The sequence below is a fragment of the Rhipicephalus sanguineus genome, chromosome 7 (assembly GCF_013339695.2).
Source record: "Rhipicephalus sanguineus isolate Rsan-2018 chromosome 7, BIME_Rsan_1.4, whole genome shotgun sequence".
Lineage (NCBI taxonomy): Eukaryota > Metazoa > Arthropoda > Arachnida > Ixodida > Ixodidae > Rhipicephalus > Rhipicephalus sanguineus.
The window spans coordinates 126,339,260-126,358,294 of NC_051182.1; the positions used below are offsets into that span (position 1 = coordinate 126,339,260).

Consider the following 19,035-nt stretch of genomic DNA (forward strand, 5'->3'; position numbering starts at 1 on the left):
TGCATTGATTTATTGGGGCAAAAGTTTTATATGTCTCGTGAGTAAAAATATCCAGCTTCCACGCTGACTGGTATTGGTGTGAACACGGATCATACCAAAATCCACATGACCGACTGGTGGCATCATATGATGACGTTACGTGGCTGTGTTGCAATTACATCATCAATTATGTCATGTTATGATGTCGTCAGTTAACATCATCGCTTGGCCAACGGTGGGCCAATTTCAGAGGTAATGCAACATCAGATGAAGTGTAGAAAACTTTGAGGGGGAGGGGGTGGACATGAAATTAACATGCAGTGTCCAAGTAAATTAATGAGTGTCTCATGAGCTACATATGCTTTCACACATGCTATATTTAACTTTCAATTTATTTATCAGTCGACAATGCATTGATAACTTGATATGTTGAACTATCAGAATACTTGAGACATCTGTGCGTATTGACAAGTTCGGGCAGTGACACCACACTGAGACACTCGCAATGCACTTTTGAGGGGCTCACTTTTGCTTTCAAGACCGAGAATTAATTGTACTGCATCACCGCAGACGGCGCAGTCAATCTGTGATGAAGCGCTGCATCAACATCTCGCCGCCATCGCCGTGGAAGAGGCATCGCCGGAGCTGAAAGCCGACGCGCACCTGCACCTGGCCATTTTCTGCAGCAGCGTCTTGCAGGCGGAGGAAAGCGGTAGGTGTGCTCGATCCTGGCTCTTAGCGGTGCTAAATGTACTAAACTTAGGGAAACTATCTCTTTGCAACAGTGTGCAAAATTGGGCTAGTTGGTTTAACTTCATTGTTAAACAGCGCAAAAAGAAGAAGACACGAGAAGGAGGACAAACGCAGGACAGACTCTTTGCAACACGAATTACGATTGACTGTCATAAAATGTGCAAAATTTGCGTAATTTGATGCCAAGGTTCTGGAGACCAAACTTGAAGCAAGTGGAAGCGTTAGAATAAACTATAGGGTATATATATTACAGTGATTAATTGTAACTGCAGCATAAATAATTACCTAATTGTTGTGCAGAGAGTCATCCTATATTTATTCATAAACCAAATTCGATGACCCACTCAAGTTACATGCGATAGTTATCTGCTGGCAGTGAGCATTCCTAAAAAAGTAAACAAATATTTTGAAATTCCTGCCGAAACACGCTGCGTCCAATGTATCGTTAAACACGGTACTTCCCTCTCCAAAGCGATCGTGTGTAGCAAAATATTTCAGCCAATGGTGGTGCAAGGAACTTCAGGCAACAAGAATGCTTAATGTACCATTTGCTCAGTGCTGGTGGTCTCTTCCTCACCAGTAGTGCACAGAAATACACTCAAACCTCATTAAAACAAAGTCACATCTTCCACAAAAATAACTTCGTTATATCCGAAAATTCGTTATAAATGTTTATTTGTAACACTGTAGCTATGACAAGACTATTCTTCATTTACTTCGTTATAACCGATAATTCGTTATATCTGTGTTCGTTACATCGAGGTTTGAGTGTAGCAAAATTAAGTCATGTCTAGAAATGAGGATGCTGTGTCGCAAAGGGCTAAAATGTCTTACTGGTACTAAATGCGAAGCCGTACATTCGTTTCTTCTGGTTAAAGAGAAGCACTTGCAATAGAGACAGAGTGCAAAATAGCACTCATCTTGAGAACTATTTAAAGCACATGAAGGGAATAACAAAAGACATGGGAGTCGCAGGATGAGGCAACTCAAAACAATCTCACAGTGAATGTCAAGCACCTAGCCTATTACCTAGTTTGTTACAGAAACGCTTCTGCAAATATCAGGAGAAAAATCTGAGAAAGTGAAGGGTCTCAGTTCTTGTTGTTCATGACATGACAAACGTGTCAATGAAGTCAGGGGATGCATTGGGAAAATTAAGGTTTTTTTTTAATTTGTAATGTACATTTGTCGTAAATGGAAATGAATAGGGAACAAAAGACAACCTCGTTACTCATTTTTTAGGGGCGAAGCTCCTCTTAGTCTAACCTTGTCCTGCGTCAGGCGTAACCGGCAGTATCTCCCGAACAGTATAATAGATGGTGCTGTACACAATCGTACGTGTCGGATCGTTGGTGGGGCATATATATATATATATATATATATATATATATAATATATATATATATATATATATATATATATATATATATAGTGTTTGTCAAGTCTTTGATGATGTACTGGGCTATCGCTTTGATTACTGCTGGGTGAAACCACTGAAGATTTCACGGTGTAACCATGATTGGGGCTTCAGGAGCTTCGCCCAAGCTCTTCATCATTCACCCGTGGATATGCTGTGATTTTTTATGTATGCCTGCCGCATGAGAAAGAGTTCTCATGCAGCAGGCTGGCATCCATATGGGGGCTGTGTGCCATTAAGTTCGATGTGGGGTCGTCCAAGGGATAACTGTGCTTGCAACAAAGTCCAACTATCAATCACCTGTAGCAACTTTATGAAGTGCATGCTTTCTTTCTTTGTTCTGCCACTAACCAACAACAAATCAGTCTACACAGGGTAAGTTGGACACTGTTTTGTTAATAATAAACATTATAATGTAACAATTAGGGGTGTGCAAATATTCGAAATTTCGAATATTTTTCGAATAGCGTTTGCTATTCAATTCGATTTGCACTGGAATTTTACTATTCGAACTATTCCAACTACCCAAAAACAAATACAGTCAACGTCCGATTGAAAGTGACCAGTTCAGATTTTTAATATGCTTCACCTCATTACACCTTCGTATTGCGGCAAAGCTGCCTTTCAAGCTCCGTTACGGTCGAACTTTGTCAAGACACAGTTAACGTCCGTTTGAAAGTGGTCCCTAGATTTTCAATATGCTTCACCTCATCACACCCCGGCATTGCGGCAAAGCTGCCTTTCAAGCTCTGCTAAGGTCGCAAATGTAATAACTTAAAGAGACGCTGGTTCCAACATGGAGATGATGTGGCAGAGGTGGGGGCTCAATGCTATTTTGGACCTGAAACTTGGGCTGGAAGTTCGAAAAATCGGAAGCCAAAACTTTTTAGCATCCAAAATTTCAGATGTTCTTATATATCGACGTCTACGAGGCATATTTGGAACTCCGGACTTGAAGGGAGCACACCCTTGTCCGCCACATCAGTTGGGCTTCCACAGAAGTTGAAAGAGGAGGAGAGGCTGAGGAAATGGCATCTTTGCCGATCACGTGTAAAGTGTTGTCGGCAACACTTTGGTTGCACCAAATCATGTACATAAATAAAATTCGGCCTCTACATTCCCTCATTCTTGATAATAAAACTATGAAACACCACCCCACCAGTGCTTCATCAACTTCGCGAAAAGAAACTCTCATGTTGCTATCTCTTAAGAATATGCTTAGGAATCCCCTCTAACTGCAATTTCGCTTCAAAGTATTCGAAAAATATTCTAGAAATATTCGATTCGATCACTGACACTTCAATATTCGAATTCGCTTCGCACCCAAAATTTTGCTGTTCGCACAGCTCTAATAACTATATCACTCATAGCTAAACAAAAGTTTCCTGTGCTCACTGCGGACACCAGGCGAACCAAATCTGAAGCGGCAGGACGAGTGCCCGCAAATTCTGGTGGACGCCGTGCTGACGGCCATGCGCCTCGGTCACGGCCAAGCGCCAGACATGTTTCCCCAGCTCCTGCTGCTGCTACAGAGCTATCCATCCTGCGGGAAGGCCTTCACCAGTGCAGGCAAGTGCAGCGCGCTTGCATTACACTCAAACCTCGATATAACGAATTATCGGTTATAACGAATTATCGGCTATAACGAAGTAAATGAAGAATAGTTTTGTCATAGATGCAGTGTTATGAATAAACGTTTATAACGAATTGTTGGATATAACGAAGTTAGTTTCGTGGCATATATGAATTCGTTATAATGAGGTTTGAGTGTAATACACATGCAGACAGTCGTGGTTGACCTAGTGCTGTTGTTACTATAAAACCATCAGAACCTGCCACATTGAACACATCAGGCTGTACCTGACAAAATGCAACACATTTAATTACTCACTTTTTCTGTGGGCAATTGAAATCTGGAATACGATTACAAATGAAATTGTTGAATCCCATTCTGTGGACGGCTTTATCAAGAACTTGGAACCATATTTTGGTTGCACATAAGAGCTTTAGAGCGCATACTGTACAGTATAATGCGTTGGATGTATACTTGAGCAAAGAGCATATAAATGTATGGTAGCTTTTGATGAGATGTCATTATTGCAATGTACTGTGGAGGAATACTTATAGAATTTGTTGTATTATAACCAAAATGATGTCATACAACTAATGTAGCAATTCTTATAAGCTTTTTTTTTTGTTACTGTAAGCAAAACAAGCTTTTTATGTTGATTACCAGAGTGGTTGTTTGCCAGTATTTTTTATTTTTTCGCGTTTCTTCCTCCTTTCCGTTACTTCTATTGCTCTCATGTTCATGTGCATTTTTTATCATCCACTTCCTGTACGGGCCTGTGCAAAGGCTTACGATATTGTTAAGCAAATAAAATAAATAAATAAAACAAAATGTCGCTGATTCTCCTGTTTTTCTCACGCATCCTTCCTCTTGTCCAGTGTTCCAAGGTGCCTTGCTGGATGTTCCTACGTTGGATCAACCAGATTCTCGCCCTCCTCGACAAGGAAGTGGGGCCCTTCCTCTTCGACGTAGTTGACAGTGTGGCTCGTCACTACCCCAATGTAAGCCGGCGTCGTGCTTATAGCTTGGCGCATTGTCAGTGTCGGGCATGTTTATGCCCCTGCCAACACCTTGTGATTAGGGATGGGCGAATATTCGGGCGTTTCGAATATTCGAACGAATATTACAGTATTCGAATTTGCTTCGATACGAATTTAGATTATTCGAAATTTTGAAGTACTATTCCAAATGAACGAATATATCTATACATTTGACCGCACATAACCCCCCTGTAAAGGTGGTTTCACTGCAGCGTCTGGTTGCTGTGCCGTGAAACAACCCATCCAGGGAAAATATGCACTGCCACAAAGCCACACTTCAAGGTTAAATGTACATATTTTTTTAAGTTCAAAAGCGTGTTATATGGGCTTATATGCGCTAAGTGTAGTAATTTTTAAATGGTAACGTCCACTTATAACCCTACTGCTATTCAAATCTTGATACTATTCAAGGCTGCTTCCACTTCAAACCAAAAGAGTGACTCATACCTAGTTCCAATCCTTAAAAATTGGCCGCGTATCTGCGTGCTTCGCGGCAAATGTCGTATAAAGACGATAGAAGAGGCGCTGCGTGAGATATGGACGCCATCTGGCAATACGTCGGGAAACATGAGTGCTGTGTTGCGGGCTGGTAGTCCCGGCGCAGCAGCAGGCGAAGACCGGCGGTGACCAACGCGATTGGCGGGGACGCCAGCCAGCCCGAACACGCGGTTTGGCGCGAAGCGCTGAAGCAGAAGAAACGTCTGCACTCAACGAGTACTCTCCACACACTCTTTTTATTTACACATCGCCTGGGTAAAACAGGAATGCCAGAGCGGCGCCCACAACCGGCAGCCTGAAGGACGCCCACAACGCTGCTTTTTCATTTTTTAATATTTTTTTTACCTTCTTGTCCTTCTTAAAAATAAAGTTTTTCAACACCAACCCATGGCATTCGTACAGTGCAATACAGAACCGAAACCGAAACACAACAATGAGCTCGTGCAGAGGGCACGGAGGAAGGCAAGTTTCAGCGCAGTCGCATTTTCAGCGCAGCTTAAGAAACTAGGGTCTTTAAAATTACGTATGTATGCATTTTCTATTAAAGGAACACACCACCTAATACTTACCTAGTGATGTTGCGCCTCAGATATGCGTGATATTTACTTTTTGATCGACAACGTTCACAAGTATGAACAGCCGTACCAGTTGAAGACGGCTGGCCCTTGGGCAAGTGGTTCACCTTTGGACGAGTGTCTGAATCGAAGGATGTGCCGACAAACAGAAAGACAGACAGAAAGACAGACCAAAATTTCTCCGTTTAAGTATCCCAAGTAAGACTATCGTCTTTAAAATATTGTGCCAGGGTCATGACAGAAATGCTCATTTTTCTTAATAATATGCGGTAAATACTATTCGAACTATTCGATTCGAAATTATTCGTCCAAACCACTATTCGCTTCGGATTTGCTTCGAACCTCAAATTCACTATTCGCCTATCCCTACTTGTGATGATTATGTTGGAGGCCTACTGGAGCTTTTAGTATTGCGAAGCTATTTCTAATCAAACAAACTGTGATAGATTCGTCATAGGTGCAAACTTTTGGAATTTTATTGTATGATGTCCCTGTGATTGCTTTAACAATACCTGGGAAGGGGTGTGGGGATATATTGTTAAAGTCTGCCAGCAGTAATTAAATAATGCTAGCACACTAACAGTACCACTTTGGTACCTGCAACACTTTTCCAGCACGGTCAGGGAACGCTGCCAATCGGTAGTCGAGGCTCCTGAGAACACGCGAGCCAAACGTTATAGCGCAGCACGCGGCCTGCAATTTACAATTAATTCTCAAAGTCGGCTAGACATTGTTCCCTCTCCTCTCTAGGAATGATGCTACGTACCCAAATGACCGTGCCATATACCCAGATTATGGCTATTGGTTGATTTAAGCATTGCGAGCTGCATAGTTATAGAGGCCGCCTATGCCGGCACGCACACTCTCCATCACACTGAAGTAAGCCGTGCTTTCGAAGAAAAAAACAACAAAAAGTTCTCAGGGTCATGACACGTGTGATGTAACTTCTTTCTCCCGTGCCGTCCCTCCATGTTTAGCTTCCAGCGCGCTCATCGGGACGAGAAAAGAGAGAAAGCAATAACAGTGTGCGACAAACCTCTGTAAACTCTGCTCATACTTGATGGATTCTAAAAATTTTTGCGGCAGCCGATTCGTGAGGCAGTAAACTCCTTTAGCGAAGCCATTTGATGGTTACTTGGAGAAGCGTTGCAGGGCCCCTTTCAAGTAGCATGAACCGAATGCTAATTAAGGTTGGCTTAATGCATGAGGTTGATTTGTTATTGCCCTAGCTTCAATGCAAGGCACACTTGTGCTTCTGTGTTTGAATTTCGGAAAGTGCTTTCCCCCACGTTCGCATCTGTTTCTGTCTTGTGAAACTTCACATTAATTAAGACTAGGCTTGTGCGAATATTCGAGCACTTCGAATATTCGAACGAATAATACAGTATTCGAATTCGCTTCAATTCGAATTTAAATTATTGAAAATTTTGAAGTATTTGAAATTAAAGGGGTCATGAAGCACCCCTTGGGCTTGTTGAAAAAACACATCCTGCGGAAAGCTGACACGGCTATGAACTGCTCTGCCAAATACTACAGTCGTGTGCGCCGCGTAAAGGCCACAAGCGGAGTGCGAAGTTGCCGTTTCCCCAGGCGCCCTCTTTTCAAACAGAGGCCGGTTCTCACTCTCGTCGGTGGGCGGGGCGTCTGTCAGTTTACGTCGCGGATCTGTCAGTTTACGTCGCAAGAGACATAGCATGCTTATTGGCCGATAGCCGACGTAAATCGAGAGCGGCGTTCGGATCAGATGCGCTTCTTGCCGCGGGGTGCCGCCACTTGCCGGCGCCGCACTCCTCAGTACACGGTAGCCGCACTCACGCAAGCGAATCACAGCGGGAGAGCGATCGCGTTTCATGACGCGCACTGACGTAACTTCTTTCCCCCGTGTCATCCCTCCCTGTCTAGCTTCGAGTGCGCTCGTCGGCACAAGAAAAGAGAGGAAAGCGCTGGGAGCGTGCGCCAAACCCCCGTAACTCCGCTGATTCTTGACGGATTCGAGAAATTTTTGCGGCAATCGATTCGGGAGGCAGTAAATTCCGATACTAAGGTCATTAGATCATTACTTGGAAAAGTGGTTCATGACCCCTTTAACGAATAGATGTATATTAGTCTGCTTATAACCCCCCTGTAAAGGTGGTTTCACTGCAGCGGAGGGGTGCTCTACCGTGATTACACCTTTCCAGGGAAAATCCGCACTGCCGCGAAGCCCCACTTCAAGGTTAAATGAACATATTACCCCCACATCGATTCATCATTTTTTAAAAGTTTAAAATCTTGTTATACCGGCTTATATGCTCCAAGTGTCGTAAATTTTAAAACGTAGCATATTTTACAGGTTATCATTTGCATTCTACCGAAAGCCAAATCCTGGTACTATTCAAAGTGGCTTCCACTTCCTTTGAACCAAAAAGAATGACATTTGTACATGCCTCGTTACAATTAAAAAAAAAAAACGTTGTGCAGGTTGGTTGGGTCATGACAAATATGCTCATTATTCTTTATAATATGTGATGTACACTATTCGAATTCGATTCGAAATTATTTGACCAAAATCACTATTCGCTTCGAACCTAAATATTTACTATTCACACAAGCCTAATTAAGACGTATTCATCAAACTGTCTTCAAGATGCATACCTGATTTTGTTTATGTTCCCAGGCCTTGATTTATCCTTTCCGTGTGAGCTCCAGCGCTTACACGTTCGAGTGTCCGAAGACGAAGAAAGCCTGTCAGAATTTTGTAGGCCGGTAAGTTTCCAGCGATCTCAGAGCCACTTGCAACAGGTTGTCACTATTAGACAGCTCTGGGACAGCGTGTGCAGCGCTGTGTACATTAAACGGAAGCACTTTGTGACACATGAATGTGCATGTCGCTTAAAGACTTGCAGGATTGTCAAGCTAAGCCAAGACAATGGCTAAGCCACCATTTCGGTCATTTTATGCTCGACACAGCTCATCGGGCTAGCAAATCTCGGTGTCACTGTACGATGTATCAAACAAGCTTTAGCCACTCACGACCTGCATTCCAGATCAGTTTAGATAAAGTGAGACTTTAATGCATCGCTCATTGGCAGTTGATGGTAGCAAGAGTGCAGTCTTTGTGACACTTTCGCACTGAAGCAGACAGCTCAAGGGCTGCCATGTTTTGCAGTGCTATTTCTTGGCCTACATTAGCAGCACATATTCTAATCTTGCCTGTTGACATACATAAACATGCTGTCTTTAACCCTTCGACACGCCATGTACACAATTGTGTACATCACTTGTTTTTGCTATTTGTAATGACTAGGGGATTACAAAGAACAAGATACGCTGAGCTGTGGATGAAATGAACCTCCTGCGTAAGAAATTTGTCTTCGTTTAACTTCATTTTGCAGTGTACTGTTGCGTACGATCAGTTTGCTGAAGGCACAACACTGTTCGACGAGTGGTTCGACGTGCCTCTTCCCACGAGCCACGTCAGAAGTATAATTTCTTTTTTTTCCAAACGGACATGACCGAAAACGAATTTGCACTATATTTCTAGCCTGAGATTTCATTCTATTAATGCAAAAACAGAGCATGAATGACTTCAAAATAAATAGATATTTAATTACAATCGAATTAAATTAATTACTATAAACTCAGAAATTAACACATTGTGACATTATTTTTGTTGTAATAGAATTTTGAGTGCCTGGAAATAACGTTGTATCGATATGACGCATTTGCAGGCAATTCTTCATAGGTGGCGTCTGAAAGCGTCAAGCCAAAAAGCCCATTAAGTATGGAGCATGGACAGTGAGCGGAATTCTGCTTTGCATATCTGAGGGTTCTGTATTTTCTTGCAAATGATTTTCTAATATTGTCTGAAAACTTGTTTTTTCAAGTGCGTAGCACTTTAGGGGCCCGGCTTGCCATAGATCTCATGCGGCGTGGTCACGCTCGCAATCAAGCGCTCAAAACAGGCCTAAAACAGGGCTGGCAATGCTCAAAACCGGGTTAAAAATGAATGAACAAGGTCTAAAATAATATAGTTAACAGAAATAACCAAGAAGTGATCGCAGTAATTCGCTTAAATTTGTTAGAAACGCTTCGGAAACATGCGCCTGACTCCCGTTCCATGCTAGAGATGGCGCCACCGCTTCGCCAAAAGCACGATAGCTCCTCCCATGTGCACTTCGCCGGGGCTTCATCGCTACACGTGAAGGGGGAAACAACCTGATGGAGGTTGGTAAAGCGCATCAGAAAATAGTGGGTATGTCACACACCGAGTTTGCGAATCTCCCTAACAAGATTCTGCTCATGCCGGGGAAACCCCACGTGCTTACCTGAAACATCAACGTCACTGGCAATTTGGTAAATGGAGCAGTGGGAACTCCACGAATGGGAATCGCTGTGTGACCGTGCTATGCCCTTCCTCAGTTTTCACAGTAGTGGAGTTGCATTTGTTTTGTTTTTTTGTTGCTTTTTTTAATAGATCAAGTTTTGTTGTTGTCTTTCTTTCTCAGCCTACAGCAAGCCATGGACAAGGTTCCGCTCGTCAACGACTTCATCAAGGCTTTGGAACTGCTACAGTTTCCCGAGATTGCATTCAAGGTAGGCAAAACGCCCACCAGGACGAACATCATTTCGTTTAACAAAACTGCAAATTGGGCTAGATGGTGAGGATTCATTGTGGGCGAAGCACAAAAAACGTAGGCGGAAAAGAGGAGAACGACACAAGACAAATCGTTTCGTTTGCTTCACGAGGCGAAGCAGTGACATTAAGCTGGTGGGGTGCGTGCACCCATGTTGAAATCAAAATAGTACTTCAGTCGTCTCAGTTGCTGCAAGAAGTTTTTAGAGTGTTCTATTCACCTTGTGATCACATCTGCTCATGGTGCAATGGTTGTAGCATTAGGCTCCTGTGCTAGAAATCCTGTGTTTGTATCCTGTAGAAGACTTGTCTTTTATTTTGTGTATTTAGATTTTTATTATGTTCCATATATTATTTTAGTTTTTGTCTTTTCTGTGTTTTTTTTTTTTTTTGTTAGGAAGCACTTTTGGGACAGACACATGCGTTTTGCTCATAATGAAGCACCTAATTAGTGATGCAGAACTATCGATAAATTGACTATCGATAGTATCGATAGTTTTTTTTGAAACTATCGATAGTGTTAACAAACTATCGATAGTGTAAACAAACTATCGATAGTGCAATCGGCAGCACCATCGTTAATATTACCGGAGCGCTATTACTGCCACGCGTGTTTATTGCTTTGTTTTGACGTATTAGGGTTTCACCCACAGAGACTGTTAGCAACGTTTCATGCAGCCCGCGCCGTAATGTTTCAGAAGCTTCAGAATTGTTTGAGATCATTATGTTAAGATTACGCACCGGACGCGAATAGTCAAGTTTATTCGGGAGCTTACGCGAGCACCAGCAATAACGCTGGAAGGTTTGAAGGCTGATGTATAAAAGACGACGCGTTCCACCGATGATCAAATTATCCAACGGCTGACGACTGCTCTCGCCGCTATCAGTGTGCAGCATGTATCGCTTGTATTTGCAGTTTTGATTTTCTGGGCACAAGTTCGCCCAAATAAAGAGCTCCGTATTTCCCATTCTTGCTGCAGCATTCTTCACCGACACAACCACGTGACAATACTATCGATAGTGGTGTGAATAATGACGCGGTTGCTGGCCGGCCATATTGCCTAAATATTTCCGATAGCTTACTACCAGCTTCGCTTAATTTATGAGCAATTTTCGGCAGAGAAATTAACTATTTCTGCAGTGTATATGGCGCAATATATCCATCAATAAATTCGTATCCAAAAGCAACCAGTTACACCTTACAATTAACTTTTTTTTATTTTGAAATCATAAAATGCAATATCAATTTGTACCCTCGCAGTCCCGCCACATGCAAAGGCTTCCTTTCCACTACAGCTGAACAGTTTGTCTTTAAGATCATGTGTCAGCAAAGCACTCTGGTGAAGAACACAAGCATGTCAATTTTCTTGCCCTTCAGCCTGCTCCTCCGGCTCCACTATGTACCACGCGCGCGGGGAACTAACTTTATTCTGCAGTGAGTCCGCGCTGTTTATTTTATACTATCGATAGTACCATCGAATTTTTTACTATCGATAGCGCTATCGATAGTATTTTTCACCATCGATAGTTCGATAGTGACTCATCTATCGATAGTATCGATAGTACCATTGATAGTTCTGCATCACTACATTAAAGGCATTGAATATAATACGACTAGAGTGATAGAGTATGGGATGAGAAATATACTCCATTTCATACATAAGGTGCAACTCTTCGGGAGCTAGCAAGACATTTTGCAGTAGATTGAGTCACACCAAGAAATAGTTCAACTATTTTACCATGTGTAATTGTCTTTTTTTTTTTCTTTTGCATTTTTTTGAAGACTGGGCAGTAAATGAAGGTGCTTCGCGCACTCGCGCTGGGTGTAACAGTAGCAATGGAAACAATAGAAATCATTGCAATGTGCACACATAAACATATTTACATACAGAAAATTATATACGTACAAATAGTATGAGAGTCTGTAGCTCACCCTACCATGCAGAAAGTGCATGTATCCTAAATGTTAAAGAGGGACCGAATCTTCATTCTGAAATTTTTTTACTTGGTGCACGATCGTGCCAGTTCAATTATTGCAAGACCAAACGTCTTGCATAGCTTCCACAGCATTTCACCTGATGTATGAAACGGACATATAGTAAGCAAGGAAGAAGGACGAAGCATGAAGAGACAGAAGTGAGACATGGGGGAGACAACGACGATATGAAATCATTTGGAGAAAAAAAAAAAGACGGCGACTCTGTCACGGAGTTGGAGAAGTAGGAAAACATTGAGCAGGGATAGAATCGTGTGCCACGCATCAAATGACGGTGTGATGATGTAAGCACCTACCAAGTCACCCAATAAGCCACTGTCATGACGTTTCTCATTGTTTACACGTCTTGCAGGACTGGTACGAGTCGGTGAAGGACGCCCTGAACGAAAAGCAAGGCCCCGCCTCGATCAAGGAGCTGTTCAAGAAGATCGTCTCACAGCTCCTGGTGTGCAGCCGCGATTCCTCAAGCCGTTCCTCGTGGAGTCGTGTCTATCAGCGCTTTTCCGAGGTGCGTTCCAACATCTTAGCAGTTTTGTCCGGTGAGGACCCGCTGCTGTGGTCTAGTGGTTATGGTGCTTGACCGCTGACCCAAAGGTTGCAGGATCGAATTCCGGCTGCATTTTCGATGGAGGCAAAATGCTAGAGGCCCGTCTGCTTAGATATGGAAGAACTGCAGGTGGCCGAAATTTCCGGAACCCTCCACTATGGCGTCTCTCATAATCATATCGTGACTTTAGAACGTGAAGCCCCAACTATTATTATTATTATTATTATTATTATTATTATTATTATTATTATTATTATTATTATTATTATTATTGTCTGATGAGGAAAGCTGCGTGTACAGTTTCACGTAGTGGCAGGGAAAGGAATATGTTTATTTTGCGAACGAGTGAGGTTATGGCCACCATCCCTTTGGTCTGCCTGTTTTTGATCCCCAAGTAATCATCATCATCATTAGATTAAAGAGAGAATTCAATTTATGGGGTTTTATGTGCTAAAACCATGATACGGCTGCGAGGCACATCTCCGTAGTAAGGGACTCTAGGGTAATTTTGACCACCTAGGGTTCTTTAATGTGCACTTTAATCTAAGTACACGGGTGTTTCTGCATGTTGCCCCTGTCAAAATGTGGCCACCGAAATCGAGAAACAAACCTGTGCTTAACAGTGCAACGCCATAGCCGCTAAGCCATCACGGCGGTTGGGAAGCGCAGACTGATTTGAAGCTAGTGTATCAAACCTCGATGTGATGAATACGGATGTAACGGATTATTGTTTGTGACGAAGTAAATGAAGAAAAGCCTTGCCATTAAAACACTGTCACGAGAATACCTGTGTAACCAATTCTTGGATGTAGCAAAGCTATTTTGGTGTCTTCGTTATACTTTGTTATATAGTAGACTCTCAATTAACAGAACCTGAAGGGTCCAGGAAAATATGTTCTGTTTTAACAGGAGTTCCGTTTACCGAGAGGCGAACAGGGGTGCAGATTTATGGTACGAGACCAATCGTATCAGAAACAGTTGTTCCATTTAAGCAGCAGTTCCGTCTAACAGATTGCCTTTTATTGAGAGTCTACTGTAACAAGGTTTGACTGTAAAATGAACGCCTTGACAAACAGCACTTTTTTAAATTCGATTCAAGTGCCAAAATAGTAGCAAAAACTGCAAATGCTCCAGAGCTGCTACAATGCAGCTGATCTTTTTTAACATCTGATCTGCCTCTCTTTTTTTTTTCCCACTGTGACCCTTCTTTTCACAGAAAATGAAAGAAAAGGTGATAGACGCCTTTGGTACTCAAGGCGAGAAGCTCGCAGCCATGACACCAAAGGTAGGCTCCCTCATTGTTTTTGTATGGCTTCTAGATTCAGCTGACATTTTTCCAACATTTGTGTAGCGTCGGTTACCATCATCCACGTGAGATGACACTGCGCTCCTGGACAGACTTCTTGTGCCCAAATAAAAACGCCAGGCTTGTGCGACACATGCGGTGCAGTCACAGCAAAAGCTAGAGGTGCAGCCTTTCTAGAGCTCGTTGTAAACTCTCTTGGAGCAACTACAGCTAATACAGTTGCAAGGTACCCACTACACCATAAATCATCATAATTTTTGCGAAGTAGGGAAGTACCCATTGTGCCATTATTCGTCTTTCTGCGGAGAAGCAAGGTACCCACTGCACAGCTGTAAGTCATTATGTGCACTTTGTTGATGCTGTGGCTGAAGACGATGAAGGATTGTGGCTGAGCGCTTTGTAATGGTTGGGAAGCTTTAAAGCACCCACTCGTTGCACAATTCGCATTGTGTGACGCCTGGTTGTTATTTTACTCTTATTACATCCGTTAACATCATTCCTCGGCCAACGTGACACCCGTATAGGGTCTGTATCAGAAGGAGTGTCATGCAACGGCGTGGCTCTGCGGAAAAATACTTGACTACCAGGTGGAGGACCCGGGTTCAAATCTCGTTCTATCCTGGATATTTTTTTTTCTCATTGCGCGCAATAGCTGTTGAGGACACCAGCGGTGGCGGCGGCGACGGACAGCAACGCCGTCAAAGTTTGGCTGTATAGTTGTAATCTCATAACAGCTTTCGCTGTAAGATCACTGGGCCCCCATTTCTTCAGGCTTTCTTATATATAGCGTAACAAGTTCTTGACGTGCACATCAATGTGAAATCTGAAGGGGATCATGAAGTAGTTTTAATTTCCTATTCATAATTCAGCGCAAGAGGTCATAGGTAGCTTGCTTCACTGCACGACATCCAGGTCATTCTTTTTATTAGTAAGCTTCACCACATCACACGGCTGTTTTGAAGTGAAGTGTGTTAAAGCAGATCTGTTATTTTGGAGTGTAAGTAATTGTCTTGCTGTGGAAGGCACTTGTGTTTCGAGGCACGTCTCTGTGGCATGTGACTTCTTTCAGGTTCAGCATTTGTGGGAAAAGGGTCATTTCATTGTCCTAAATATATTTAACGACACCAAAAGAGATCAAAGTGGTGTTATGAAAAGCATACTTGCAGCAGCATTGGGCAGTGCAGTGCTCAAGCGGGGTAGTTAATCTTTTCGACACATGCATATTGCAATGCTAAACTCTTGCACGGTACTTTAATGGAAATGTTGCAACTGTTTGATATGGACAATATAATTCAATATATCCGCATAGGACTGTACTGTACTGCAGAAAGCCACATTCGCAAGCACTGCATGACAAGCTTAGGTTCGTGCGCCAATTTCATCGCAAATGTCATTACATAGCAAGTGGTGAATAGCATATTTGGATCCGTAACTATTCACTAACAATGCATTTACATGCTTCTGTCATCATGCACTCCTGCTAGTTGTGTCTTGACTTTCCCGATGCCATTGATTCAGGAAGGTCGTTTGAGCAGCGAATGTGAACTTTGATACTATTAAGGGCATGGTCGCGATCGCTCGCGCGCGCGCTTATCTTGGCAGTCATTAGCAGACGGCTCGTACACCCTTCTACATGCTGTGCTCTCAACGTGAAGAGACTGTGCAAATAGTGTTTCTCTCCCTGAAGCGGCCAAATTCTCTTACACCAGCATTTTGTAGAGTTACGCAAGATCGAATCCAAGAGAGTTAGCTGCCAGCTTTACTTCGTATAGTATTACGATTTGTTGTTATCGCATTCATCGCTTCGCCCTTGCGGTGAAACTGTGATTTTTTTTCTACAAATCCACAAACCAGAATTCCTTCATCTTCCCTGGCATGTTTATGCAGTGCTATCTGTCTTGCTCGTTGTTGTCCGCCTTGTCTGACACCTTTCCCCTCGTCTTCAGAAATTCCAAGAGCAGTACAACAGGCTCATGAGCGGCTACAAACCCAGCGACGTTCCAAAGGCACTCAAGGACATCTCCCCATGGCTCAGCCACTTCAGCTCGCTCAATCAGGAGCACAGCTTGGAAATCCCAGGTTTGTGTGGCAAAAGGCCTACAGCCTTTGCTTACAAAGCAGTAAACGCTGTAGCATATTAGTAGCCTGGCCTAGTGATTGATTAGAGATTAAAAATGTTTTGACTGCGTTTCATCCTCAGGCCAGTACACGGGAAAAGGGAGGCCAATGCCTGAGTACCACGTAAAAATATTTGGATTTGATGAAAGTGTAAGTGTCTCTCTCGCCTTCTTTGTTTGTTTGCTGGTTTGTTTGTTTGTGCGTGCGTGTGCATGCGTGCGTGCATGTCTGTTCACTTGACTTTATATTGCATTGTGTTGCTATTAGCTGTTAATTATTGTACTTACATTTCTGAGCCACTATAGAAATATTCATGAGCATTTCTGCATCATCTTAAACTACTTGGTGTTTCTTTAATTACTTGTGTTAGGTTTGATTGTTCTCTCCCTTAGTAAAAGCCTTAGGTACTACTAGTTACTAGTAATTAGTACTAGTAACTAGTACTAGTAGTACTAGTTGCTAGCAACTAGTTACCAGAAGCCTTATTTATGTTTATTGACTCCTAATGTGCTGATTTGTATTTTTCCTCTAATTCTTGCCTTACTTGCTATTCATATTTTTCTGCATTTTTGTACATGTACAGTAGGCTCTTGTTAAGCAGAACCTGAAGAGACCAGGAAAGTATGTTCCATTTAACGTTGGTTCCATTTACTGAGAGATGAACAGGGGTGCATAATTCAAGTATGAGACCGATGATATTAGGGGCAGTTCGGTTTTAGCAGTGATTCCATTTAAGAGTTTGCCGTTACTGAGACTGCTTTAACAGGAGGTTCCCCCTGGCAAGTTTTTGCATTGGGACCTTCTTCTAAATTATGCATGTTTCGTAATAAGACGAATTGTAATAACACCTGAATAAACCTGAAACGTACTTGTCTGTGTTAGTGCCTTGTGCTTTTTGGACTACGTGACACGGACGCACACTCACCACTGACAACGACCGATGAGAATTTTTTTCCCTTCGCGCGACAACCGCAGATCAGGGTGCTGCAGTCCAAGCAGCGTCCCTGCCGCATCACCATCCGCGGGGACGACGAGAAGGAGTACCGGTTCCTGGTGAAGACCGGTGAGGACCTGCGGCAGGACGACCGCATCGAGCAGATCTTCAAGGTCATGAACGACCTGCTCCGCAAGGACCCCGTGTGCCGGAGCAAGCACCTGCAGCTCATCACTTACAGCGTGGTTCCACTGACGCACAGGTACGACGTGAAATAGAGTTGAAATGTTACTCCTTTATGGAATGTAAAGAGGTTTATCAGATACCTCTTTCCTGCGGTAAACAGTATGTCGGGCAAATGGGCCGCTGCATGAATGATAAGTTACGATATCATTCTAATTTTGTGAGGAAAGGCAACGATCTATAGTTGGCATTACATTGTAGAGCGTGTGGGTGTGAACCATTCTTTCAGAACGCAAAGGTTTTTATCAACGTACAGAGATGAACTAATGAGATTTATAATAGAAGCTGAAAGAAATCACAAAGTTGGATATCAATTCTACAGGTACTCCGTCCCTGTCCTTGATGAATAAAGAATTGTCTTTTTTGAATGTGCAATAGCGTGGGAATTGCTTTTTATATCTTATCAAAACCGGAAGAAAAAAGATGCATCATCTGCGCCTGGCGTCTTGGATGCAGCGTGCGGACACCACTGTATATATTGGTGCCCCGGTTGCAATAAACCCTTTTGTTGAAAGTTGGCGCATGCGTTGTGACTCTCCCCTTTCATCCTTGTGCTGCTTTGCGGTAAAGAAATTGTATCCTATGCATGGCTTACCATTGTCCCAGTTACGTACAGTCGTCAGCAAGCTTAACTTGAACACACTGCAGCGTGGCCTGGACTGGTTTGAATGCCAGCTGCGAAGCGCTGGGCGCTGTTGCTGAGATAATACCTCGGTATCCTTGGATAGTATGCCGGCATGCACTCGTAAAATCTCGGCAACAGAACCCAAAGCTACGTGGCACTGGCGTCAATCAAACCGTTTCAAGACACGCTGCAAAGCGTTCGAGTTGAGCTTGCTGACGACTGTACAGTTTGCTGATTACATCACTCTTGTTCATGCAGGCTTATCACATATAAAACCAGCACGTTGTAGTACCTTTGATTGCATCGGCTGTATTGCAGGGTTGGACTAATTCAGTGGCTGGACGACACAATGGTGATGGAAGAGTTCCTCAGGCAAGGGCTCACAACCGAAGAGCAGGACGACATGTAAGCATGCGCTTCGTCTTTCCTCATTAAGTGTAGGCTTTTAGTCACCAGAATAATTATTCTGACTACCTCAAAATAATATTCCGCACTTTAGTTGAGCTTGCCTTCGTTCATGTTTAGCGACAATATTGGGTTTTTCCCTTTGATCTTAATTGTAAATTTGCCCGTTGGGAAGCTCAGCATCCTTGCTTCGAAATCAGAATCCTGATTTCGCTGAGAAAGATAACTGGCATCTTGATCATTTCAATCGAGAGTGGTGGCACCATCTGGTGGTGGTAACTGGCACCACTGTGTCGATACCTTGGACTCTTGAGATCAGCTCGCATGGTAGCACTGCAACGGTGCTGTAGCTTCAGAGACTGGTGAAGGCAACCTTGTGCCTCAACACCCAGTTTTAAGGGTTCACCCGTTCGG

The 19,035-nt window shown here is 43.1% G+C and overlaps 1 protein-coding gene across 1 annotated transcript in view; it reads left to right on the top strand.

Annotated features, from left to right (window-relative positions):
* The window catches only part of LOC119398985 (DNA-dependent protein kinase catalytic subunit), a 223,364-nt gene that overhangs the window by 191,235 nt on the left and 13,094 nt on the right, over window positions 1-19,035 (top strand). Inside the window, 11 exon segments of the mRNA XM_049417869.1 lie at window positions 550-691; window positions 3,557-3,715; window positions 4,596-4,720; window positions 8,489-8,577; window positions 10,320-10,407; window positions 12,796-12,951; window positions 14,207-14,275; window positions 16,243-16,375; window positions 16,497-16,564; window positions 17,390-17,610; window positions 18,535-18,621. Of these exon segments, the coding sequence (XP_049273826.1) occupies window positions 550-691; window positions 3,557-3,715; window positions 4,596-4,720; window positions 8,489-8,577; window positions 10,320-10,407; window positions 12,796-12,951; window positions 14,207-14,275; window positions 16,243-16,375; window positions 16,497-16,564; window positions 17,390-17,610; window positions 18,535-18,621 (1,337 nt within the window).